The 27,924-nt window shown below is 38.4% G+C and overlaps 3 protein-coding genes across 3 annotated transcripts in view; 2 read left to right on the forward strand and 1 right to left on the reverse strand.

Moving 5' to 3' along the window:
• The window catches only part of ATG10 (autophagy related 10), a 302,871-nt gene that overhangs the window by 232,173 nt on the left and 42,774 nt on the right, over nt 1-27,924 (forward strand). The window contains exons 9-10 of the mRNA XM_082378458.1: nt 16,867-16,907; nt 17,206-17,246. The gene's annotated coding sequence lies outside the window, so the exon portion shown is untranslated. The remainder of the gene's footprint in view (nt 1-16,866; nt 16,908-17,205; nt 17,247-27,924) is intronic.
• RPS23 (ribosomal protein S23) lies at nt 11,030-12,984 on the reverse strand. The gene is made up of 4 exons (XM_082378597.1): nt 12,777-12,984; nt 12,155-12,314; nt 11,355-11,475; nt 11,030-11,226 (listed from the first exon to the last, which is right to left on the reverse strand). Exons 1-4 carry the CDS (start codon nt 12,778-12,780, stop codon nt 11,080-11,082), a joined length of 432 nt encoding a protein of 143 aa, XP_082234723.1. The 5' UTR covers nt 12,781-12,984; the 3' UTR covers nt 11,030-11,079.
• LOC309623065 (V-type proton ATPase subunit S1-like protein) overlaps nt 16,901-27,924 on the forward strand; it is a gene marked incomplete at its 3' end in the record, with an annotated part of 35,563 nt that continues 24,539 nt past the window's right edge. The window contains 1 exon segment of the mRNA XM_082379599.1: nt 16,901-27,700. Within this exon segment, the coding sequence (XP_082235725.1) occupies nt 27,604-27,700 (97 nt within the window). The 5' untranslated portion in view covers nt 16,901-27,603.

A 27,924-nucleotide genomic window follows, 5' to 3' on the forward strand; every position in this document is an offset into this window, starting at 1 on the left:
CCCTTCCAATTCTAAGACCTTTGATTCCCTTCTTATGCTGCTGACCAGTAAGTTGCTAAAGGTTGTTCTAGAAGGTATAGGGAGTACTTAACTATTAGCAGGCCCATGGAACTGGGCTACTTTGATATGCACATAGGTTCCAGAAGCGCCCCTTCTGGGTTTTTATAGGGCTTGTCTGTAAAAGTGTTTTCACATTTTTATTAAATTTCTTAGTGTTCTTTAAAGCAGTTCTGTAATGTAAACCCCTTGCTTTTGTCTAACTTTTGTGTTGTCAATAGCGACACCTAGTGGTAAAAGAGCCCTATTGCAAATATCTTGTCCAGACTTACAGCTGAAAAGTGATTTTAGAGATCACCAAGTCCCATTTTGTAAATTATTAAAAACAAACTGGAAACTCACATGTATTCCTACATTCATATAAACTTTACATGAGAATAAATGAAACCTATGGCTAGGTGGTGATTTCTTGGGTTACTTTAAAGCTTTTCAAATACCCAGAGATCACTGTTAGTAATAACAGTGAAGCAGAAATTTAACAAAGCATGCCCTGATAGGCTAACAGGAAGTCATAGTTCAGTATATCTACAGCCTTTGGTGCACTGGTATTTACACGTGCATGCCAGATCTTCAGGGTTTAGTATGGTGCCTGGCACTTGGTAGTACTCAATAGATCTCTGTGGAATGTTTGTGTATGTGGGTGATCACTGAGCCCAGGGGAAGCCTCCCATGGTTTTCTTTCTGCAGACGCTAAGGACTGGACCTGTTTTGCTCCTGGGAACTGATACCCACTCCTCTGTCCTTTGAGAAGATTCATTTCCCCTGCCACCAGCAGCAGAGTGGGAGGAGGTTTCCATAGCCCCCTCCTTCAGTAGGTTCAGAGAGAGAATACCCAAGCCCTTTCCTGCATAGTGAGAGGGAGATGGTTAAATAAAATATAGTAGCGTATAGTAGTTAAGGGGAGTGAATTCATCTCCATGTATCAAAACAGGCAATTCTTGGGGCCTCCCTGGTGGCGCAGTGATTAAGAGTCTACCTGCCAATGCAGGGGACACAGGTTCGAGCCCTGGTCCGGGAGGATCCCACATGCCGCGGAGCAGCTAAGCCCGTGCGCCACAACTACTGAGCCCACACACCTAGAGCCCATGCTCCTCAACAAGAGAAGCCACCGCAATGAGAGGCCCGCGCACCGCAAAGAAGAGTAGCCCCCGCTCACCACAACAGCAACAAAGCGTGTGTGTGTGTCGCACACAGCAACAAAGACCCAACGCAGCCAAAAATAAATAAAATGAAATAAACAAATTAAAAGAAAAAAAACAGGCAATTCTCATAGAATGCTGAGTTAAAACAGAAAACAAAAACTAGATGCTAACTATGCATGCCACTTAACACTATTTATATTAAAAATACACTAATACCACACATTTTCTGTAGTACATATACAGTATATGTATCTAAAAACATTAAAGTGGTCTAGAAGGACACACAAAACTTGTAAGAGAGGTTACCTCAGAGGTGGAGAGTGGGAACTTGGACTGGAAGTGATCAAAGAAGACTTGGGCTCTTTTTTAATGCAGTGTACACATGTATCCAGAGACTGCAAAACTAAAAATACACTAAAAAAAAAAAGATTTTCGTCCTTTAATTTGGAAGTCGCAGAAAAATTTGAAGGAGAAAATTTAAAACTTACTTGTGTTTATAACCCAGGGATACTACAGTTAAAATTTTGATATATTTTCTTGTTGTGGTTAAACATATTTAATTAGGATCATTCTGTATATGGTTTTACACCCTGATTTTTCCCACTTAACATTTTATGTGCAGCATTTTCCCATGTCATTTAACATTCTTTGAAAAAAACAACTTAAAATGACTAGTATTTCTTTTAAATCAAAATGTACCAAATAGCTTTAGGGCTTTTTGGGTTGTTTCTAATTCTTCACTGTTTATTTAACATGCATTCAACGAGCACTTATTTCCTGCATAGTTAGGAGGACCTGTGCTAGGGATATAGTGTTCCGTAGGGTCCCCCTCCCCCCAGAGCTTTCAAATGTAAGATATGTGTGCAGAAATAGTTGCTCACATTATGTTTCTCTGGGTTACACTGTTACTAAGGGAATGAAGGGATCAAAGGATATGGAATGTTTTAAGATTTTTGATTCATGTCGCTAAACTGTTTTAGGAGTAAGGCTATACCAATTTACACTCCCCAAAGCAGTCTGTGTTTTACCATTTCCTAAAATCAATGAAAATGATTTTAGCTTATTGTGCTTTTATTATTGAACTGATCATTTTTCTCATCTAGTCTTGCTAAAATTTGCATGGCTTCTCAACTTTGTTTCTTCCTGCTGTGTTACATACATCTCAGTGCTCCTAGGGTTCGTTTCCAGCTTCTTTATTGTCCACTTGATTGTTCCATATCTTCATTTTGCCCCTATCAGAGCTGACTGTACTGGTTCTAGTATGACCAGAGAGTATGGCAGTTAAGCAATTAGGACATGTATGTAATTTAAAAAAATTATTATGGGAAATTTCATACATACCGAAAAGTAAATAGTACAATGAACTTTAACATACCTATAAATCAGAATCAGCAATTACCAAGATTTTTGCCATATTTGCTTCATTTAACCCTTTTTTAAAACTTTATAGTTGCTTAAATATTTTAAAGCAAACACAAACGTTGTGTCATTTGTTTTTACAGGCACACACTGCACATTTTTTATTTGATCTTTTCTGTCAAGTTTTACTTCAGTCTTAGGTGTTAAAACATCTTTGGGTTTTTGTCCTCTGCTTTTATTCCTGAGGTTGGGGCTTTATACCCTCTTTCTGATTCTGCATTTACCAGTGACATTGTGGAACTTTTCTCTAAAATGGCCCACTGCTCCATAATTAGGTTAGCTGGTGCCATCAAAGCAGTATGTGAAATGTGCAGGTTGCAGGTTCTGCAGCCTGGATCATGCATCCGCAGATCCTCACCACTCTGGGGACATTTCATAAATGATGTCAAACCACAGGCAACTTCTCACGACTGTTCTCAGCTGTGATTAAATTGGAAAATTATGTAATAATTATGTAATAATCTGCTCACTGATGTACAAATTTAAACAGTAGCTGGTTTCTTGGGAAGAAACCATTCAAAAATCTGAAAAATATATAGATCCCTTTTCCAGAAAAATGTATGTGTTGGGTATGTGTGTGTGTGTGTGTGTGTGTGTGTGTGTGTGTGTATGCATACACGCACAGGTACATATTTATATCAGAAAATTCTACATACAGTTTCAGGAGGTTCCTAGACCCTCTAAAATATAATCCTAGATCAAGACTCTTAGTCAATAAATCGTTCAAAATGGCTTTCTTCTATTACACACACACACACACACACACACACACACACACATCTATGTTATGTCATGTGTAGGAGGAAAAGGGGTATGCTGACAGGGGAAAAAAAACTACCTAATTATAAACATAAGAAAATGTGTAAAATATAGAATGAACAAAGTCAACTATTGTATATACTGGAATTAAAATTCTAAGGAAATACCTGGAATCTATCAGGAACCTAAGCGGGGGGCAGTGTGGTCCAACTAGCCTGCAAACACACACAAAAACAGAATACCTGAAACTGTCGGGCTATATAGAGAAAACATATCTTCTTATAAACTGGATAAACAAATTCACCAAGCTGTTGGGGGAGAAAGATATGACAAGACAATCTATTTCATGTCATTGTTTCCAAAGCAGGTGTTAATGGACAAAACGTGTTTCAACAAGTAACATTTCCCTCAACTGTTCTCAGCTGTGATTGACATAAAAAAAGAATTATTTAAAATGTGGCTCACTCTGCCCCCTATTGTACAGGTTTAAACGTTCACTGGTTGTTAAAGAGGTAAGAAAGCATTATATTTATCAGCATCTAACCTCATCTTATTTGAAAATTTGGGTATGCTCAGCATGTCCTACACTTGTAACCCAGCCAAGTAACATGACCCATTGTTCGACTTCTAATTAACTACAGTCAAAGAGGTTTAGAAAGCTAGACTTAAACAAAAACTCCTACACTGTGAGTAGATTAGACAATTCATGTCAATAATTTATTACCACAGATAAGCAGATCACTGGTAAGGAAGCTGACACTTCTCAGACTGGAAGGTCTGAAGGGGTGATCTGGGGCCACAATTTCCTCCTCTCCCTCCTACAGGAAAAGCTCTCCTTAGCGTCAGAATTGCTGTTTGAAAGCTTCAGATCCTCTGGGAAGCAAGGGAGGTCAATGATGTTCATCAAGCCTGGCTCAAGTTCTAAGGGCTGTATGTGAATGGCTCCCTCATTTTGAAGATACACACCACATACTGAAGGCTTAAGTGACAGTCTGAATTAGGTGGCAACTGTTTGTGTGCATATTTGGAAATGTTGGTTATCTGTCACTCCTGGGTCCCCTCAAATGATCACTCTAAAACATTCAGTTGTTAAATGTTTTAATACTTTGCTCTAAAACTCCTGTGGTGACATTACCATGACAATAAGCTTTAAAAAGTCCACTTCTTTTCCTCACATACTGGTAAATATAACATCATTTTACCAAATAATATGGATAGAAATTGTGCTAGAAACTAAGAATGCTTAGTACATCCTGCCAAGGCAGTCCCCCAAGTACAATATCACAAGAAATGTGAGTTAATACTTGGATGATCCATTTTATTTTAGATTTTATAGGTTAGAATAAAGATTATACAAGCAGCTGTTAGTGAAAATTTTATTGTAATATGGTAATTTATGACCTTAGTCTCTTTTCTCAACTTTGTGTAAAATCAATAAAGACATGTTAGCTACTTTGACAAACGTGAAACAGGCTCCAGGAATGTTACCCACAGATGACTATTATAACAAAATCCAGACATTTACCTGGAATGAAACAGAAAATTCATCTATACAAAGATATACATTCAAATTTGCTTAGCTGTCAAATTAGAACTGTGTCTCTCAGCTCTATCAAAAAATAAAAGGAAAAAAACCCATATAGTTGAGGTATTGTGTATTTCCCTAATACAGTTTACAACAAAAACTCTTATTAAATACCCAGCATTATGTATGCCATAATTCGCTAAGCAGCCACCTGTAAGGTAGTGTTTATTATTTTGCTATGAGGTGCATCTCCTACAGGAACAGTTTAATTTAGAGGACAGACTCTTTCTCTAGTTTCAGCTATGCCAATTACTTGGGTAAATTATTTCAAAAATACTTAAGAGCTATCTTTTTCTGGCTTCTGACTTATAAAATGAGATGGCTGGAATAGAGCAGTAGTATCCCCGTAAGTGCAGAAAGCAAGGGGATAGCTTCATAAAGACTGCCTGATAGCTGGTCGATATGACAGATTTTTTCCAGAAATACTGTAAAGATTGTTTTCCAGAAGATCAGGAGTATTTGTATAATCTAACAAATGCCTTAGGGACTCTGACGTTCTGGATTTGGGAACCACAGGACTAAGTGATCTCCAGATTCTTTCTGCACTAACAATTTCTGATTTGTTTGGGGTTTGCTAGGCAAATGTAAGAGGTCACAGAATTTAAATATTTACTCATTCACAATTTTTAAACCTTTTAATTTGTAACTAAGACTCACAAGAAGTTGCAAAAACAGTATAGTTTGTACACTTCACCCAACTTCCCCTTAATAACATACTTGATAACCAGAGTATATTTTCAAAACCAGTAAATTGACATTACAACAGTATTAACTAAACTACAGAACTTGCTTTATTTCATCAATTTTTATATGCACTTTCTGGGGACTATGAAATTCCATCACAAGTATTGATTTGTGTAAATACCACCACAATCAGGACACAGGACTGTTCCATCACCACAAAGACACTCCCTCCTGCCACTCTTTTATAGTTTGTCTCTATCCCCATCATTCATCCTTGGCAGCTACCCATCTCTTCTCCATTGCTATAATTTTGTCATTTCAAGAAGTTCATATAAATGAAATGATACAAGACATATGTAACCTTTTGAGATTGGCTTTTTGTACTTGGCATACCACTAAGATCCACAGAAATTGTTGCACGCAACAAGTGTCTTTTACGACTGAGTAGCATTTCATTTATGGATGCAACCAGTTTATTTGCCCACTGAAGGACATTTAGGTTGCTTCTAGTTCTTGACTATCACAAATACAGTTGCCATGAACATGTGTCTACAGGATTTTGTGTCGGCAGACATTTCATTTCTGTGTGATAACTACCCAGGAGTGCAAGTGCTGGATCCTAAGCATATGTTAACTTTATAAGAAACTGCCAAACTTTTCTAGAGTGACTACCATTTCAGAGTCCCACCAACAATCCATTTGCTCCACAGTCTTTCCAGTGCTTGGTATTGTATTTTTAATTTTAGTCATTTGCTAGGTGTATAGTGATATCTCCTTATGATTTTAATTTGCATTTTCCTAATGGCCGATGTTAATCATCTTTTCATGTGCTTGTCATCTCTTCAGTGAAATGTTTGTTCATTCGTCCATTTTGTAATAGGATCGTTTTCTTACTTTTGAGATTAGGGAGTTCTGCGTATATTTTGGATGCAAGTCTTTTATTGGATATGTGATTGATTTGCAAATATTTTCTCCCAGTCTGTAGTTTCTTTTCATCCTCTTGACAAGATATTTCACAGAACAAAAGATTTTAATTTTGATGAAGACCACTTTATCCTTTTTTTCTTTTTGTGGAACGTGCTTTTGGTGTAATCTCTTAGAACTCTTCACCTAACCCTAATTCATGAAGATGTTGTTTTTGTCTATAATTTTTACAGCTTTACTTTTTATATTGATATATGATCCATTTTGAGTTAATTTTTGTAAAAGGTGTGAAGTTTAGGTTGAAGTCCATTTTCCTGCTAATTGAAGTCCCCACTATCTATTGAAAAAAAACTATGTGTCTGCCCCTCAATTGCTTTTATATCTCTGTCACATAGCAGTTGGTCATACCTGTGTAAGTCTATTTCTAGTCTCCTAGTTTATTGATCTGTGTGTCTGTCCCTCCTCCGACACCACACCCTCTTGATTACTATAGCTACAAATTGTCTTAAAACCAGTTTGTGATTCCTCCACCTTTATTCGTTTTCAATATTGTTTTAGCTATTCCAGTTCCTTTGCCTTTCCATACAAATTTTAGAATTAGCTTTTCTATTTCTACCAAAAAGAGCTGCTGGGATTTTGCTTAAATTTTGCACCCAAGGTTAGTGCCTCATTTCCCTCCCTAGAACTTTGAGAAGGATCCAAGAATGAAGGGGCTTTATTCACAGGTGGTGGGGGAGTAGCGGGTGGGATGGAGGGAATACACAGGAGGCAGAGGCAACTCACATCAGGGTCCAACATTTGGGTCTGAGGCGCCTGTGGTGGATTTATGGGTCAGTCATCACAGGACAGAGGCGTCCTGGGTGTACCCAGGAGACAAGTGTGAACCATCGTCGCAGGGTGTCCTAACTCCCAGGCTTGTTCATCTTTATAGGTTCGGCTGAGGTCTCAGCGCTGCAGGAGCGAGACGCAGGAATAGGTGGCTGTCTGTTCCACCCGGCCTTATCGCCCGACCCCTCCTCCCTTCCGCGCGCCTGCCCCTGCGCAGAGCTTCCTACTGCCAGGGGCCCGCCCGCCCGCAAGGGGTGCCCTCCCAGCACCTGAGCCCAGGGGTGAAACTGTGGCCCTCAGCAGCCTCTTCTGTTACAGGCGGGCGAGGCCCAGGGGCTCCCCATTTGGGTCAGTTACGCCCATCTGGAAGCATCTGGTCAGCATTTGGGAATGGCTTAACCAGTAACTGTGCAATTAGAGGCACTAGGAACCATTGGGATGGAAACCAAGAACTGCCAGTCTAGTTACCACATACAAATGTACCAAATTACTGACACTGCAGAAATACAAAGGCTCATGAGAGATTACTACAAGCAACTCTATGCCAATAAAATGGACAACCTGGAAGAAATGGACAGATTCTTAGAAAAGCACAACCTTCCGACACTGAACCAGGAAAATATAGAAAATATAAACAGACCAATCACAAGCACTGAAATTGAGAGTGTGATTAAAAATGTTCCAACAAACAAAAGCCCAAGACCAGATGGCTTCACAGGCGAATTCTATCAAACATTTAGAGAAGAGCTAACACCTATCCTTCTCACACTCTTCCAAAATATAGCAGAGGGAGGAACACTCCCCAGCTCATTCTACGAGGCCACCATCACCCTGATACCAAAACCAGACAGATGTCACAAAGAAAACTACAGGCCAATATCACTGATGAACATAGACGCAAAAATCCTCGACAAAATACTACCAAACAGAATCCAACAGCACATTAAAAGGATCATACACCATGATCAAGTGGGGTTTATCTCAGGAATGCAAGGATTCTTCAATATATGCAAATCAATCAATGTGATATACCATATTAACAAATTGAAGGAGAAAAACCATGTGATCGTCTCAATAGATGCAGAAAAAGCTTTTGACAAAATTCAACACCCATTGATAAAAACCCTCCAGAAAGTAGGCATAGAGGGAACTTACCTCAACATAATAAAGGCCATATATGACAAACCCACAGCCAGCATCGTTCTCAATGGTGAAAAACTGAAACCATTTCCACTATGATCAGGACCAAGACAAGGGTGCCCACTCTCACCACTATTATTCAACATAGTTTTGGGAGTTTTAGCCACAGCAATCAGAGAAGAAAAAGAAATAAAAGGAATACAAATCGGAAAAGAAGTAAAACTGTCACTGTTTGCAGATGACATGATACTATATATAGAGAATCCTAAAGATGTTATCAGAAAACTACTAGAGCTAATCAATGAATCTGGTAAAGTAGCAGGATACAAAATTAATGCACAGAAATCTCTTGCATTTCTATACACTAATGATGAAAAATCTGAAAGGGAAATTAAGGAAACAGTCCCATTTACCATTGCAACAAAAAGAATAAAATACCCAGGAATAAACCTACCTAAGGAGACAAAAGACCTGTATGCAGAAAACTATAAGACACTGATGAAAGAAATTAAAGATGATACAGATAGAGAGATATACCATGTTCTTGGATTGGAAGAATCAACATTGTGAAAATGACTATATTACCCAAAGCAATCCACAGATTCAATGCAATCCCTATCAAACTACCGATGGCATTTTTCACAGAAACAGTACAAAAAATTTTACAATCTGTATGGAAACACAAAAGACCCCAAATAGCCACAGCAATCTTGAGAAAGAAAAACGGAGCTGGAGGAATCAGACTCCCTGACTTCAGACTATACTACAAAGCTACAGTAATCAAGACAGTATGGTACTGGCACAAAAACAGAAATATGGATCAATGGAACAGGATAGAAAGCCCAGAGATAAACCCACGCACATATGGTCACCTTATCTTCGACAAAGGAGGCAAGAATATACAATGGAGAAAAGACAGCCTCTTCAATAAGTGGTGCTGGGAAAACTGGACAGGTACACGTAAAAGAATGAAATTAGAACACTCCCTAATACCATACACAAAAATAAACTCAAAGTGGATTAAAGACCTAAATATAAGGCCGTAATGTTTGCATATGCAAACTGACAATGTATTTAGCTCCTGCTCTCATGAAACAGATATTTCTCCTCTCTCTCCAAATCCTGTGGAATTGATTAGAGAATGGTACTATGTGTGTACGTCTATATTTGATATCTTTGGTTGAAATTTTCAGTGGAGAAAGCTTGTTAAAAGATAGAACATGTCTACGAAAACCAACTTGCTCACTGCTAATTTGGTACACTCCCCTGGTATTATTCAAGTTGTGTGTGTGAATAAAAGCTTTTCCCCTATTAAAAAAAAAAAAAAGTACCAAATTAACATGTACATCTTAGTAATATGTCAAATATATTTCAATTAAAAAAATAAAAAACAGCCTATTTCCAACCTTGTGGAAAGACAATCACACAATTGCGACAAGTATAAGCACAGAGAGTACAAGTATAAGCACAAGTGTGAAGCGTGAATTTGGGATCAGAGAGGTCTGAGGTGGGAGGAGCAGCAGGTGACCTGCCAGGCACTACCTGAAGCTGGCTGGGGAATGCAGGTTTGAGCAAGTGAGAGGTCATGCTGCTGAGCAGGCAGAGAAAAGACAACACACAACACACAGGGTCTCCTATGCCAGGTATGGATCCTGGTCTTGATCTTATGGGAGATAGCCAAAAATTTCCATTTTCCAAAGATCTTAAACATAACTCAGAAAGCAAATTAACTCATACCTACTAATGCTGCCAAAAGCAGTTCTTCAGATCACAGATTTCATAGGGCTAATAAACTTTTTAAGATATAATTCTACCATTTTTTCCTATGGAAATCTTCAAGCAATTTGTGGACAGAGGATCCCTATGTACCCAACAACACCCGCTTCAATTATCAAAAGACAACCAACCCATCTGGACCATTTCTACCTAGTCATTTCCACTACTTTGTGTGCCTCGAAGTAAATCTCAAGGTCAAAATCTGTATTACTGACAAGCTGAAGACAAGAGTACTTAGATCAATCTTTCCGTAACTGGTCTCCCTTACTTTTCCCTTATGCTTTAATTTACCTGGGATACACTTCCACTAACTCCTGTCTACTAAACTGTGTAGTGCCTAAGTTTTGCTATCATAAACACAAAATTACCAGATGGATCCTGATGACCTTTAGAGAAACGAAAATCACCAGAGCAGGGAGTAACCTGACCATAGTATCTATCATATTGGGTCCCTAAGGAGATGGATCCAGGAATGTACATTTAGGGATCCCAAGATGATTCCCACTAGAAGCTCAAAGAGTGTTTTAGGCCCTCTACACAGGAACACTGTATATTTATTTCAGATTTAACCAATATTGTTTATTCCATGGAGAAGAGAAAAAAATTTGTTATGAATTCCATTTACTCTAGAAAATCCTGAATTAACTGTTTAACCAATCTCCTAAAATTGGTAAAGCATATTATGCATCTCCGTGGTAAGAAAAGACACAAAACATATTTTTGGCATATGGAAATTTATTACTATCCTGCTTTCATCATCAAAACTTATGATCTTGGTCTTTCCTTCTTGCCTTTGTATAAGGCCAAAAGAGAGACATTGGCTACTTTGACAACCTTAAAGCGGACTCCAGGAATGTCACCAACAGCATGACCTTTGCGACCAAATCCAGCAACCAGAACTTCATCATTTTCCTGGAATAAAATCAACAGTTTACTTCTGGTGTAAGTGGCAATCACCAAAAATACCCATTCATCCTATAAACAACTGGGGGAAACAGTTGCTACCCCAGAAACAGAAGCTAACAGACTAAAACACTTACCTCAATAAAATTCAAACAACCATCATTGGGTACAAAGGCGGTGATTTTTTTGCCATTCTTGATTAGTTGAACCCTGACACACTTCCTGATGGCAGAATTTGGCTGTTTGGCTTCAACCCCTCTGAAACATAACAGCATGTAACACAGTAAGCTGGCTTTCTGAAAAGGGACACATTTTAGCTCATTAAGCATAAAACTTATTAGAAATTGTAGTATTCCTTCCTTTTCAACATAATCCTAAATTGCTAAACTTAAACCAAGTTTTTCTTTAGTCTTAGTTTCATTAGACCAACAGGGGAAACTTCTGGCCTCTTTATAGTTGTAAAACATGAACCAAGAAATAGAGCTAGAAATCCTGGATTCAAATCCTCAGTACCACTAAATTTGATGGGATCATTTCGTAAAGTCAAAAAACAGTTGCGTGCTGGCAAATTCATGTGGTTCAATCTTAGCTGTACAACATCAGGCAAGAAACTTCTCCATATTAGTTTTCTCTCCGGGAAAGATGTGAATAATTGTAAAGATGAAACAGTTGATGGGTGCGAATTACTTAGAATAGTTTCCACACATATTAAGCTCTCATAATGTCCCTTGTTTCATTATCGCTTTCTCCCCTCCAATGCCACCCCAATTCCTTCCAAACTAATGTTGAAAGTTTAAAAACCTCTGGGGGTTATTTAACTTTCCAAAAGACGCACATACACAAAGACCTAGAATTTACATCAAGCCTTCCTTAAGCGCATCTATCCCGAGTTACAATACTAAAACCATGAAGGAAACAGCGATGTACTTTGACTTACACTTTTTCAAGCACAATTCCCTTGGCATGAGAAGCACCTCCAAAAGGGTTGGCCTTCAGGGCTGTGCCCAAATGGGCTTTCTTGTACTGTTTATCATGCCACTTTTGGTCTCGTCGGTGGCTACGGAGCTTCCTGGCAGTACGAAGACCGCGACACTTGCCTATAATTCAAAATAACCTTAGATCCCCAGTAAAAACACCCAAATCTTACTTTACATTATCTCAGGTACTAGCCTCCTCCTCTAGACTACAGGCCGGTAGGCTCTGACATCACACCCTGGGCCTCGTTCGAACCGCAGTTTCCCTTGAACCAACCAAGACATGGACACAAGCGCTCCAACAGCTGTGCTCTCCCAAACGAATGAAGCCCCGCACCAAAGCTCGGGGGAAGCGGCGCCCTCCCCAACGCCCCCGCGTCCCTCTCGAACTCCGGCTCCGCGGCCTCCGAGCAGCCCCGGCCCCTTCCCGCCCGGCCATGTGCCTGCGGTAGCGGCGCTCCCCCGGCGCTCCCCATCTGCTCCCCACCGTGGCTCTCCCTCACCGTTCTGCTTCTATCTGCCCGCCCGTCCCCGAAACCCCAGTTTGCACGCGCAGCCCCCTCACCCCGGCCCAGGACACCTCACCCATCCTGCCGGCGCCACGGGCCTGAGCGAAAGAGAGAAGCAAGGCAGGAAGGAGCCACAAGCCATCGCGAGCAAGCCCCGCCCAGATGAGGACCCTTGCGGCTGTCTGCGCAGCGCCTGGTCCGGCTGGCGCCTCTCGGTAGAAAACGAGAAGTCTGCACCACTTTCCAGAATCTGCGTCGTGTTTAATTTGTGCGCAATTCAGAGATATCTAATTTACACTGTGGTTCATTTCTTTTTATGTGAATGCCTTAGACAGAAGGAACAGGGACTACCAATCCCAGAAGCCTTTGCACGAGCCCCGCTCATGGCGCAGGCGCTCTGGACAAACCCACAGGGCGGGCGTTGTGGCGCTGGGTCGGAGGACGGAGAGGTCAGGCGTGTGGGTCTACGTGTTGTCGAGTTTGGAAAATTAGACCTCGGAGGCTTAACTCCTACTCACAAGAAGCACAGTAAATTGAAAAACATTTAGTGAAGCAAGGTGACGTAGTATTTAAAAACCCATGCTTTAGTGAGAGACCCGGCCTTAAACCTCAAAGCTGCCGTCTTGGTTGTGGAATCTTGGGTGATTCATTTAATTGAGTCTTTAAACTTCAGTTTCTCCTGGAGAATTAAGTAGATATGAAAGTTTTCTGGGATGTTGGTTCATTCCACAACTAGTTTTTAAAATGTCTTCTTTGTTCCCGGCACTGTTCTAGGCACTTGGGGGTACAATAGTTAACAAGAGAGTGAAGGTTTCTGTTCTTATAAAGTTTATATTCTAGGTACGAGAAGACAAAAATATAAGTGTATTTAAAATAAAAAGATAGTTTTACATATGGATAAGGTGCTATAGAGAAAATGCAATTGGTTAAATGATAGTGACTTGGGGATGTAGGTGGCTACCTTGGGTAGGGTGGTGTTAGACGGTATCTCTGTGGCGATTACATTTGAGCTGAGATCCTAAAGAGAGGGAGCCATTCAGACAAGTGTATGGGTAAAGCCTTCCAAGAAGAGGGATTCTCCATAAGTAGAATGGACTGGCGCTTCTCAAGAACTGAGGGATCAGGGAGGGGGGAGCTGAGTGCTTGAAGAGTAGTGTGGTGCTAGGTGAGGTTTGTGAGGTGCACAGGGCCATATGGAGCCTGTAGACCATGGTCAAGACTTTGTTTATTCTTCCTGTGATTGAATGCCTTTGGAAAGTTTTCAGCAGGGGAGTAACAAGATAGGGTTTATATTTTTATAGTTTCACTCTGGCTGTTGTGAGGAGAAAAAAAACTGTAAGAGATGAATCTGTGAGGCCAGTTGGGAGGGTGTTACACTACTTCAATTGGGAGATGATGCCCCTCTCAGTCCAAGGTGGTAAAAGTGGTTGGTTTAGATTTACAGTTTGATGGTAGAGCCAACAGGATTTGCTCAGGGCTGTAGAATGTGAGAGGGAAGTTAATTATGATTTGCAACCTGAGCAACTGAATGACTTGTGTTATTTACAGAGTGGGAAATACTGGGAGAGGAGCAGATTTAGAAAGGGATATTAAGGGTGCTGTTAAGGATGCGTTAATTTTGAGAAGCTTGTTAGACTTCCAGGTAGGGATGTGAGGTGGGCAGTTGGATATACAGGTATGGTGTTCAGGAGAGTCACCAGTGAATAGATAGCATTGAAAGCCATGGCTCTGAGTGAGATCGTTTAGGGGATGACTGTAGGTGGAACAGAGAGAGGTTGGAGGCCTGAGCCTTAGGCACACGGAAACTTAGTGGTATGAAAGAGAAGCAGATGAAGCGAAATAGACTGAGAAGGAGTGGCCAATGCTGTCCTCTAATCAAAGCCAAGTGAAGAAGGTGGAAGTGAGCAAGTGTGAAGGAAGGGTAAGATGAGGACTGATAATTGTCTTTTGGATTTGGCAATGTGGAAGTTGTTGGTGCCTTTGTCAAGAGGGGATCCCGTGGAGTGGTGAAGATGTAAGCTTGATTGGGTTGGAGTCAAGCGAATATGAGAGAGAAGGAACTATAGACAGCAATTATGGGCAGTTTTTGCAAGGAGTTTTTCTATAATGTGCAGAGAAAGGGGGCCGTATCTGGAGAGGGTTGTGGAGCCAGGATGGATTTAAGAGGGCACATTTTATGACATTTTTGTATACTGATGGGATTATTCCAGTAGAGAAGAAAAAAATAGATAATTCATGGAGAAAAGGGATGATTGCATGAGCAAGTCCTTGAGTAGACTAGAGGGGTGTCTAAGTGGAGGAATTTTTTTTTTTGGCTGCGCATGCGGCATGTGTGATCTTAGTTACAGGCCAGGGATCGAACCTGCACCCCCTGCAGTGGAAGCGCAGAGTCTTAACCACTGGACCACCAGGGAAGTCCCTAAGTGAAGGAGTTGACCTGAGGAGTAATAACAATTTATCTACAGTAATAGAGAAGGCAGAGTATACGGGTACAACTGCAAGTAAATTGGAAGATCTGTTGATAGGAAGACGTGGAACTTCTCTTTTGACTACTCTTATCTCAATGAAATTAGCAGGGTCATCAGTGAAGAGAAGGAGTAGGGAAAAGAGGTTTGAGTAGAGGGGGTAAGATGTGAAATCACGTAGGGTAACAATGCTAGCATTAAATAGTATTTACTGTGTGCCACATATTTTATGTGCCTTACATATATTAACTCATTTAATTCTCATAATTCTGAAAGGTAAATACTTTTATTACCTCTGTTTTACTGAGGGATAGTGTCTTAATCCAGTCACACTGCTGTAACAGAATACCATAGACTGGATGGCTTATAAACAGCAGAAATTTATTTCTCACAGCTCTGGAGACTGGAAAGTCCAAGGCAAAGGTGCTGGAAGATTTGGTGTATGGTGGGAGCCCGCTTCCCGGTTCATAGACTCTTTTGCAATAACCTCAAGTGGCAGAAGGTCCAAGACAGCTCTGGGGTCGCTTTTATTTATATTCTGTTTTTTTGTTGTTGTTGTGTGTTTTTTTTCCAGTTTTATTGAGATGTATTTGACATATTGGAGCCTCCTTATAGGAGTACTAATCCCATTCATGAGGGCTCCACCCTCATAACCTAATTTACTCCCAAAGGCCCCCCACCTACTAATGCGATCACATTGGGGATTAGGTCTCAACATGAATTTTGCCTTCTAATTCAGAAGTGTGGGAGGATAGATTGACAAGAGAATGTAGGATTGTTGAACAATTTTGAGGACCCATTTGAAACCGTAGTTACAAAGTTACATCAGTTAGCATGGTCTTGTGTATTCTTCAGATTCATTCAGTGTAGTGACTGAGTAGGTAGAGAGTTGGCTTTTAACAGGCCTGGGAGTGGGATCTAGTTAAGTGAATGTGATGGAGGAAGGGCAAGGGAGTTGAGAGTGATTATAAGGAAAGGAAGAGTGATTGTAAGGAATCTCTCTTTCCATGAGATTGAAGCTGGAGGAGTAAAGAGCCAGGGATAGGCAAAACAGTTCTGAAGGCCTGGCGCTACCAGATACGAGAAATTTCTATGAGGCTAAGTAAGATAGTGCAGCATTAGTACAGAAGTAGATAAATTGACTAATGAATAGAATAGAGAGCTCAGCAAAAGACTCCTATAGAATTAGTATAGAATATTATTAAATGACAGAATTAGATGTCAGATCAATGTGTAAAGGAAGGATTGTCAAACAGATGGAACTGCACAAAAAGTAGTTACCCAAATTAAATTGAATCACCATCTCAGGCTAAAAACAAAAATCAACTCCAGGCAGATTGAGGGCCTGTATGTCAGCAATACAATTTTAAAATTCTTAATAGAAAACAAAGGTGAATATCTCCATGAACTTAGGAAAGGAAAATATTTCTAAAGAAGAAGAAAAGAATGATACATTTAACCATATTAAGAACCTTTGTTCAACAAAAACACCTGAAAGAAAGCTAAAAAACAAGTTACAAACTGAGTTGATATTCACAGGAAGTGTTCATATAAAGTTGGGATGGTTTGTTGCTTGAAAGTTTAGTAAAACATCCTGTAAAATCATCTGGGCTGGGTGTTTTCTTTGTGGGAAGGTTGTAAACCTCAGCTTAAATCTCTTTAATTACATCTCTCATTTAAACTAAATCTCTTAATTTACAGAACTATTCAGAGAACTGTGATTTCTTCTTGAGTCAGACCTGGTAAGTCATTTTTTTTAAGAGTTTGTCTATTTCATCTAAGTTTTCAAAATTGTTTCATAAAGCTGTTATGACATTCTCTCATGCATGAATATATGTATTTTATATATATTTGTTTTTGGAAGGTTTTTAACAGTGAATATATAGTACTATATAGTACTATACAGATTATCTCTTTCTTTTTGAGTGAGCTTTGGTAATGTGTGCCTTTCAAGGAATTTGTCCATTTCATCTAAGTTGTCAAATTTATGGGCATAAAGTTGTTTGTACTATTCCTTTATAATCTTTTAAATATCTGTAGATTTATAGTGATGTCTCATCTTCCATTCCTGATATTGGTAAGTTGTATCTTCTTTCTCTTTTTTTCTTGGTCAGTTAGAAGTTTCGTAATCTTATTGATGTACTCCAAGAACCATCTTTTGCTTTCACTGATTTTCTCTATTGTTTTTCTGTTTTCATTTTTATTGATTTCTGGTCTTTTTTATTATTTACTTTCTTCTGCTTGTTTTAGATTTAAATGGAAGCTTATGTCATTGATTTGAGGTCTTTGTTCTTTTTTAATATATGTTGTATGACTATCCTAAGTACTGCTTGAGCTGCATGCTGTGAGTTTTGATATGTTATATTTTAGTTTTAATTCATTTCAAAACATTTGCTAATTTCTCTTTTGATTTTCTTTTTGACCTATGGATTATTTAGAATTGTGTTATTTAATTTCTGAATATTTGAAGATTTTCTAAATATCTGTATTATTTATTTCTAATTTAATTCCATTATGGTCTAAGAACATCCTTTTTTGATTGCAATATTTTTAAAATGTGTTGAGGTTTGCTTTATGGACCAGAATATAGTCACTCTTGGTGAATTCTCCATGTACACTTGAAAAGAAAGTATATTTTGCTGAGGAAGAATGTCCTATAAATGTTAATTAGCCCAAGGTGGTTGATAGTGCTGTTCAGGTCTTCTGTATCCGTTATTCAGGATGATAGTGACATTATGTGGAGAGAGTGGGGATCATAGTTGGATGTTGGGTTATGTTTAGGTAGTGGGTTTAATTATTATATTATTATAGAAACCAACAAATAAATAAAGCATGAACCAATGGTTAGAATGTGTTATGAACCATGAATTTTGATTACTATAGCTACGAAAATTTTTTAAAAAGGATTTAATTTCTGTTTTTGGAGCTTTGAATTTTTTACTTCGTGATAAAGAACTTATTATGTAATTTGGAGCCTGAAAGGAGACAGAATTTCCTTTGACCTTGGACCCTGAATTTTCTAAAAGGGTACCCAAACATGAATCAGCTTGAGGAATTAGAGGAAAAGAAAGCTGCCATGGCTAAAGTGTAGTGAGCCAGCTGGAAAACAGAGGAAGGTGAAGTCCGAGAGGTGGGCAGGATCAGCTCACGTCCAACCTGTAGGCCAGGTTAAGGAGTTTGGTTTTTATTCTGAGTGTGATGAGAAGCCACTGGAGGCTTCAGGTGAAAGAATGACAAGATCTGATTTGCATCTTAAAAATATCACTGTGCCTGCCATGGTAGGCCACCACAGAGGGACAAGAGAGGACTCGGGCTATCCAAGGAGGGAACTGTTGCAATAGAATAGGTGAGAGATCATAGATAAGTAGCTATGGAGGTGGAGAGATGTCATAAGAGTCAGGATATAATTTAGAGTTAGATCATGTTGGAAAGAGCAAAATCATTGACATCATCATCATCACTATCACCACCACCACCATCATGACCATCTAACAGATATTGAGTACTGTTTAGTGTCAGGCTTAGGATTTCACATGCATAATTTCTTTTATCCTCAAAACAACTCCTATGTGGTAGGTGCTGTTATTAGACCCATTTTACCATTTAAGTTGAGACTTAAAGAAGTTAACTTTCTTAACCAGAACACATTTGTTGGTTTCCAGATTAGTTATAAGACATAATTTTGATTTTTAAAGAGTTTAGAAATATTTTTGATTAATGTAAAGTAAATATGGTGCAAAATTGATGGGAAATAATTTTCTAGCCAGCAAAACACCAGGAAATGTAAGGGGTATAGTTGTTAAGATTAAAGTATTCTTAATATAAATTGCAACCCCATATCCATGGGTTACTAGAGATATGTGAAAACCGACAGACACTTTGTCACAAAAGGTCCTATTTGGTAGTTCTTAAAATGTTGGGGGAGGGGGGGCAGGAAGGAGAACAAGTTTTTCCTAGTATTTCCTCCAAGTAGAAGGTGTTAAATTAGTTTAACTCCTTATGTCTCTGCCAATTTACTCATTCCATGCCAGGTGAGACGAGGTGACATCTCTCTTCATGTGGTAAATTTAGAAAAAATAGTTTAGGCATGTTCAGTTCTTCCTTTTTTCCTTTTCGGGACCCAGCCTGCCGTGGAGCACACATTTCCTCCTGTTTCTTCTGGGGCAGGCCTCTCTTTCCTATTGAGAGCCCAGTGCTGCTGTGATAGGCTGCCATGTCTGTCTTGTGCGGGGAGGGGTTCAGTTACAATCCATTTTGCTCCTGCACTAAGCCTTGTCCTCCAACCTGGCCTTTCATAGTAATAAAGATGGTATTTGGGCCTCTGCTTGTCTTACTCCTTGTTTTATATCTCAGTTAGTTTAGCACTCAGGTGGGGCAGAAGAGTATTATTATTTGACTTCTCTCAGAGCCCCCCAACTAAGAAGAAAGATTGATCCTCATAAATTAGATCAGTTGATGAGGAGACTTAGGTCAAGGGTGATGCTGTTTCTTTGTACTGTATGGGGAAGAAGTTCGCTTTTGGGGAAGAATGGCTAAGAGTTTTAACAATGTTGACAATTGATTCTGGAGCATTTGGAATGGTTAGAAAGTTACTCTTAGTGTTTTAGCTATAAAAATTGAGGCATTAGTTGCTGTGGAAATGTGACAAGATAAAATAACAGCTTTAAGTGGGGAAGAATAAGCAGTAAAAGTAAGACCAGTGCTTACACGCTCTGTATAACTACTATTAATAAATGTTGAGTGCTTCATTTTACCTGATTAAATTATTAAACACAACTTTTCCTTTATCCAAAATTAATGAGATTTGTTATCCTCTCATTCTAGCTACTTTTTGATGTAGTTGTTGTTTCTTCTCATATACCTATTCTGTGGAACTAAAGAAATATGTGTATTGCCATATAATCTTAATAACATTCAAACCTGATCTTTAAAATCTTGTTATTTAACTAAACCTCTGTGTAGGATCTAAGGGGAATTGACAGTGCTGTTCTTTGATGCCCTTTGTGAAGTTCCTGGAAGAGAGTTATCATTTTAATATGCATGTTAAAAGTTATTCTCCAGGTGTTCTCTAACTTGGCTGAAAACCAAACAAAAGAAAATAGGCCTCTATTTCATCAGGGACCTTTGAATTATAAGAAATGAAAGATAATTTTTCTCACTAGGAAAAGAAAATAACTTTCTTCACTCAGTGGAACATTAAATTTTAGAATCTTATTCCCTGGAGAGGTTTAAGAACCTGTAGATGGGCCAAATCTGTGCTGTCTGAGTTCAGTGGGGACCAGTTGATGTTTGTGATGGAGAATGGCTGGTGTCACTCTTTCTGCCTTTTCATTCCATAGTAAAATGAAGTTTCACCGGGACTATTTCTAGATTATTTAAATGTAATAATATTATAATATATAAATATAAAACTTTTATGAAAGTAGATGTGTAAAATTTTGAGCATTTTCTGTTACTAAGATTTTTATTGTTTAAAGGACTTTAAGGTTAAACAAGATTTTTTTCCATAAATTTTTTAAAAAAAAAGGAAAAAAGGAATGAGGAAGTGGAGGAAGAGAGGAAGAAAAGAAGAAGTGAAGGGTTCTGGGTTTTTATAGCTACAAAAGGACAGAGGTAATTTTTCCACTGCTCTAAACCATTACTTTTTGATCTTGTTGGTTCTAGCAGTCATTACTGATTATGAAGATAACCCAAATGAATGAATCTATAACCAGTTCATATATAAGATCATTTTTTGTACTATGTGCCGAAGAATTTTGAAATTTACTTAGATAGGTTTTCAGTTAAAGTTTCCAGGTTTATGTTAATTATGTAGCAGACAACATCTTGGATTTTTACGGAGTAGTTGTACATAATGCTCTCTGAAGTATTAATTTTTGTCCAAAGAATCCATTTTGCTCTTTCTATAAATGGCAGCCTAAAGTATAGGGCAACATCAAATAGCACATATTCTCAATGTGAGTTTTATTTTATGAATTAAAACTCTGATTCCTGTCTGTTGAGGTGAGGACTCTGCAGGTGCCTGTGAGAGCATTTTTGAGAATAGTGGAGGCATTTTCTTCCCTAGGAAAGCTGCTTCAACTCTTCAAAAGAGATAGTTATGACTCATCTCTTAAATCTTTATCTATTATATACCTGCCTCTCTCCCCCTCATCTAATCAGCCGTTGCTTGGAGTGGAGGTGGGACTTCAGAGAAGTTTGCTAGGTGAAACGTCCCCAAAGTGTTTACCCCAGCAATTATGTGTTCACATCTCTGCATGTCACTCGCTTGGGATCTTTTTGGGGGCGAAGACTAGGTCCTTTTTACCTTGTATTCCTGGCATCTAGCATATGACAATCAATGTTTGCATAATGGATAGATTTATGAAACATCAGGCCTCCTGGTTCAGTTTAGCTTGAGAAACAAGAATGTAAAAGTGTGCCACTAATTTGGCATATTATCCACATTCCACGAAGTCAAAGGGGGATCTCAAGTAAGAAACATTAACATTTAAATCAAAAGCACTTGTGTTTCATTTGCTAACCTGATTCTAATCAACTCAAGTTAATTTGATGAAAATTGGTAGAAATCATGGCAGCAATTAGGCTCTGAACTTGATAAAGAGTCCGTATTAGGATTCTCCAGAGAAAACCAATAGGAGATATATACATATATATGCACACATATGAATATGAATATATGATTTAATATAGGAGTTGGCTTTTGCAGTTATAGAGGCTGAGAAGTCCCAACATCTATAGCCAGCAAGCTAGAGACCCAGGAGAGCCAATGTTGTATAGTTCCAGTTGTAGTCTGAGTCAGGCAGGAAAAGACTGATGTCCTTGCTACAAGACAGGTAGAGAAAGTGCAGTCTCCCTTACTCCACCTTTTTGTTCTGTTTGGACCTTCAGTGGGTTGGATGAGGACCACTCACCTTGGAAAGGGCAGTCTGCTTTGCTCAATCTACTGATTCAAAATGTTCATCTCATTCAGAAACACCCTGAGAGACACAACCAGGTATCTGGGTACTTAACAGCCCAGTTAAGTTGACACACATTAACCATCACAGAGTCATACCCCTGACAAGGAGCAAGAAGTACATACATACTATGGTGTTTTGCTAATAAACTAATGTAATGTGGGTTTTGTCCATTTGCATTTTCAAGTTACTGAATTTGATGGAATACTTGAATTAATTGATTTTCTAGCTACAATTGCCTAAATATTCAGGCCCTAGGAGTCACAGCCATGTGGCATGAAGTGGGAATTAATTATGTAACATTTTTGATAGGTTTATTCATTATTCTGTACACTTTATTTAGCACCAACTTGGACCAGCAGCGTCTTGGTGTACATCAGTTAATTAGACATGTTCCCTGCCCTCATGGAGCAGGCCTTCTGATGAGGAAACGCAATGTAAATAAGTAACAAGAAAATAAATGTCTTGGTACAAATTGTGATATATGTTATGATGAGAATGAACAGAAGGCAGGGAGAGCTAGAGGAGTGTGAGGTGATCCCTACAGGAGGAACAATATGTGCAGACTCATTGAGGTGCAAAAAAGCTTGGCCTATGGAGGGTGTTGAGAAGCTGAGTGCAAGCCAGTGTGCTGGAGCATGGTGGGAGAAGGGTGGCCATAAATGAGGCGAGAGAGACCAGCAGGGGCCAGGTCATGCAGGCTTTGTAGGAGGTATATGGATTTGGATTTTGAATCAGTGTGCATAGACCATTGTAATTGATTTGAACATTTGACTAATGCGATTTTCAGTCTGAGAGCATTTGGATGAATAGAGACTGTGGTCTGACAAACACTAGATGCTCCTTGAAGTAAATATTAGAATTAAGATAGATCCATTTTTTTCCCATGAGAACTCAATTCTGTATAGTTATATATGATTATGGAAGATAGATTTTTGATATTCATATTTTCAGGTAACATTTCATTTAATAATATATAGTAAATCAGAAAATGAAGCAAATCCAAGTATTTTCAGTTGAAAAGAAGGCACCATGGATGTACAACTTCCTGTTCTCTCATGGAAAATGTTGAGGGAATATTTTCCATGTACCTCTGTATTTTCTGTTTATCTTGTAAGTCACTGATTGCTCTTCGTTTTGGAATATCTTTAGGATGTTTGTATAGCGAACAGCCTTGAAAGGTAGAAATAATGTCTTTCTGTCTAGCAGAGGGGCAGGTTTGTTTATAGCCTTGGAAACTCAGGGTTGTTCTCCTGAAATGAAACCCACCGTGTGTACAAGCGTCCATCTGGGCCCGCCTATATTGCTTTATGGGCAAAGGGAACTAACACAAATAGACTGATGCTCATACTGCTTGTTCTGTGGTGAGTAGTAAATAAAGTCCTTTGTCTCTGACCCATGAGTCTTGTCTTCTGCTAGCATCCATGAAGCCATAGCAGGCTAACTTGTTAGCTTCCAAGTTGGGAAAACCTCAGACCTTCAAAGTTTTGGACAGAGACCCCTTAGCCGTCTGAGCAGGCAGGTACAGTGCCACACAGGTGATACCCTGTGCTTTGCAGCCTGCAAGCTATCATATTAGCATTTTTTTTTGTCACTGATTTTCTCCTCCAGAGTCACAACATGAGCTATTCTCAGACAATCACATCTTAAGTGTGACTTCTATTCTAAAATACATGTGTGAAACCTACTAACTACTAATTATTCTGCCTTAAATATTCTTAACCAAGTGGGAGAAAATTTCGGCAACAGAAAGAATGCTATATTAAAATTTTAGAATCATCCAGTCATAAAATATATTAAAATGATACTTGATGTAAATAAAAAATGTTGTATATGTGTATGTGCCTGAAAATATAAATGAAGCGTATTTTCAAGAAAGTTTGTTACATGATAAGCACTAAGGGACTAACCCTGTGGTTTCTGAGTGTTCACAGAACCATTATTATCACAGTACAGGATCATCATGGGCTTGGGCTCTCACCTCCTCCTGACCAGGAGTTTGGGGAGCAATGTGATCAGGTACTACTTCTACTACCGTGGGAGACTATGACGTGTTGCTCCGGCAGCTGGAGATGTTCTGTGTTTGCACTGTCCAGTACAGTGGCCACTAGCCACATGTGGTTATTGAGCACTTAAAGTTTGGTTAGTCTGAATTGAGATGTGTATAAGTGTAGATTAAATCAATGTACCAGATTTCAGATTTAGGGCAGAAAAGGAAGGTAAAATATCTCATTAATAATTTTAAAAATTACTTATGTTTGGAATAATATTTTAGATGTATCAGGTTAAATAAAATATATTATTAAAACTAATTTCACCTGCTTATTTTTAATTCTTTCAATGTGGCTACTAGAAAACTTTAAATTACATATGTACAATAGCTCTTATTTTATTTCTACTGAACAATGTTTTATCTTTGCTACTCACAGAGCAGTCCTCTGAATCAGAATTTGCATTTTTAGAAAATCTCATGCGATTTGTATGCATGTTAAAATTTGAGTAACAGAGAGTCCCTAAGATTAGGATTGCCAGATTTAGCAAATAAAAATACAAGATGTCCAGTGGAATTTAGTTTTCAGATAAACAACAAATAATTTCTTAGTATAATATGTCCCAAGTATTGCATGGGGCATACTTAGTAATAAAATTATTTGTTTTTTTATCTGAAGTTCACATTTAACCGAGTGTCCCGAATTCTATTTGGCAACACTGCCTATGACAAAACTCCTGCCCAGGCCTCTCTTGCTCCTTGAAATTCCATGGAATCAGGAAGAGGACAGAAAGGTAAAAGAAAAGGTGAAGTGTGGAAGTTGGGTGCAATGAAAGAACAGAGAAGAAAAGAAATACATGCTGAGAAGTAGGAATAAGATGGGGCATGGACAGACCTTTTTTATTTTATAATTTTTATTATCAGTTTTCTTCCTTATTTCTGTTTTCTCCCACTTCTCCCAGTCATTGTGATTTAATCTCCTCATTTTCTGTAGGGCTCCCTAGAGCCATGTTAGAAGATGGTATTTGTGCAAAGTGGACAGTGAGGAAGGTAGTATCTCATCAGGGTCAAGTCCCAAGTCTTCCTATAATGCACCCTCTCTGAAATGCCACTTACAAATAGCCCCTTTCAGCTACCAGTACTTTGCCATTAAAAAGATCAAGGTTCTTAAGTGTCAAAAATGCTGACACTTTCATCTTGGAGGATTTTCTTTATTGTGGCTTTTTAATTGTATGTTTTTATATAAAACAACTGTTAGGAATTTTGTTGTTTGTTTGATGCTTTTTAGGTGGTGGTGGGTGGGAGTGGAGGCTGACAAAGAAGGAATAACAATAGATATTCTTTATTTAGCTAGGCATTGAGGTAAGAAAAGGCTTTCATCTGTGTTAATTTATTTAAAATTTTATTGTATTGTGATAAAAACACAATATGAGATGCAGTCTCTTACCAAATTTTTAAGTGTGCAGTACAATATCGTTAAATATAGATGCAGTCTTGTACAGCAGATCTCTAGAATGTATTAATATTGCTTAACTGAAGCTTTGTGCCAGTTAATTAGCAAGTCCCATTTCCTCGTTCCCCAGCCCTTGGCAACCACCATTCCACTCTGATTCTATGAATTTGCCTGTGTTAGACACCTCATATAAATGGAATCATATAGTATTTGTGACTGGCTTATTTCACTTAGATAATGTCCTCAAGGTTCATCCATGTTGTCACATATCGCAGAATTTCCTTTTTATTTAAAGGCTGAATAATATTTCATTGTATGTATATATTACGTATTGTTTATCCATTCATCCATCAACAGAGACTTAGGTTTTTTCTACCTCTTGGCTATAGTGAATAGTGCTGCAGTGAACATGGGAGTGCTAATATCTCTTTGAGATCCTGATTTCAATTCTTGTGGATAATGATCCATAAGAGCAATTGTAGGATCATATGGTAGTTCTATTTTTAATTTCTTGAGGAGTCTGCATATTGTTTTCCATAGCAACTGCACCATTTTGTATTCCCACCAACAGTGTACATGGGTTCCAATTTCTCCACATCCTTGCCAACACTTCTTTTTTTGATAATAACCACCCTGACAGGTGTGAGATGATGTCTCTTTGTGGTTTTGATTTTTATTTCCCTGATGATTAGTGACACTGAGCACTTTTCATATACGTGTTGGCCATTTGTGTGTCTTCTTTGGAGAAATGTCTATTCAAATCGTTCGCCCATTTTAAAATTGTGTTATTTGTTTTATGCTATTGAGTTGTAGGAGTTCCTTATATATTTTGGAAATTAACCCTATATCAGACGTATGTTTTGCAAATATTTTCTCTCATTCTATAGGTTGCCTTTTCACTCTGTTGATTGTTTCCTTTGCTGTGCAGAAGCTTTTTAGTTTGATGTAGTCCTATGTCTGTTTTTGCTTTTATTGCCCATGCTTTGGGATCATAGCCATAACATTATTGGCAAAACCAATGTCCTGAAGCTTTTCCCCTATGCTTTCTTCTAGGTTTTAAGTCTTTAATCCATTTTGAGTTGATTTTTGTGTATGGTGTGAGATAAGGATCCAATTTCATTCTTTTGCATGTGGATATCCAGTTTTCCCAGCATTATTTGTTGAAGAAACTGTCCTTTCCCCATTGTATGTTCTTGGCACCCTTGTTGACCAGTTACCCTTATGTGCATGTATTTATTTCTAGGGTCTCTAGTCTGTTCTATTGTTCCATATGTCTGTCTTTATGCCAGTACTGTTCTGTTTTAATTACTGTAGCTTTGTAATGTATTTTGAAATCATGAAGTGTGATGCCTCCAGCTTTGTTCTTCTTTCTCAAGGTAGATTTGGCTATTCAGGACCTTGTTTAATCTTCACAACAATTCTTTGAGTTAAGTACTTTTGTCCCCACTCTGCAAATGAGGAAAAGTAACTTGCCTAATATCAGATAGCTAGTAAGAGCTGGAGCTGGGAATGTACTTGAGTGCTGTCTGACTCCAAAGCCAGTGTGCTTTACCATTGCATTCCATGCTTCTCAGCAAATGGAGAGTCATGAATTCAATAGGAAACTGTGTTCTAGGACACATACATAAAATTAGTTTAGCCTCAGAGAGTTTTACTTAGTTATTCACCTGAAAAATGCATATGATATTGTATACTTCATAGATTTTTGAGGAGAATTTGTTTCCTGAAAAGCATTATGAGATCCTTGAGAGAGTACCAAAACTATGCCAGTTTATAAAAAGAGCTTAATAATCTTTCATTGCGATGAATAATCAAACAACCTAAACAGACTCATTAGTTTCACTCCGTACTCTAAATTAAACAGTATCAGGCCCCTCCTTCCACCCTCTCCCACACATAATACATCCTGGAAAAGCTATCTTTTTATTGGTTGAATATATTAGTCAGTCACAAGGCGTAAAAAGTACTGCCTCTGCTCTGTTTGCATTTATGAATTAACAGATGTGCCTGGTTTGAAAAAACGGATTCATTTCTTGATGGGAAGAAAAATCTTCTTTTGTTTTTCACTTATTTTTTTATGTATGGGATTTTCACTGACCTTGGACCAGTTACTTGCCAGGGAGAATGTAAGGTGAGTAACTGCACATCTTTTAATATAATGCATCTGCGAACTTCAGTGCAAGTATGAAATTAGGTGGTTCTGTAATTTCTTTATATTGTTGCACAGCTACATTTGTTAACAATTCAAAATGGATATACTAGATTAGATCATTTGGTAGCTACTAAAATCATTGAATGAGAGTTTATAAATAAGAGATTAAAATATAATCTTTATTATAAGAGAGAAGAGTTAATTT

This window comes from Balaenoptera borealis (genome assembly GCF_965194805.1).
Source record: "Balaenoptera borealis genome assembly, chromosome: 2".
In the NCBI taxonomy this organism is placed as follows: Eukaryota; Metazoa; Chordata; class Mammalia; order Artiodactyla; family Balaenopteridae; genus Balaenoptera; species Balaenoptera borealis.

Coding starts and splice junctions, on each gene's coding strand:
- RPS23 (XM_082378597.1), bottom strand. Junction 11,476..12,154: donor GGAATTGTGCTTGAAAAAGT/GTAAGTCAAAGT, acceptor GTTATGTTTCAG/AGGGGTTGAAGCCAAACAGC. Junction 11,227..11,354: donor GTTGTTTGAATTTTATTGAG/GTAAGTGTTTTA, acceptor ATTTTATTCCAG/GAAAATGATGAAGTTCTGGT.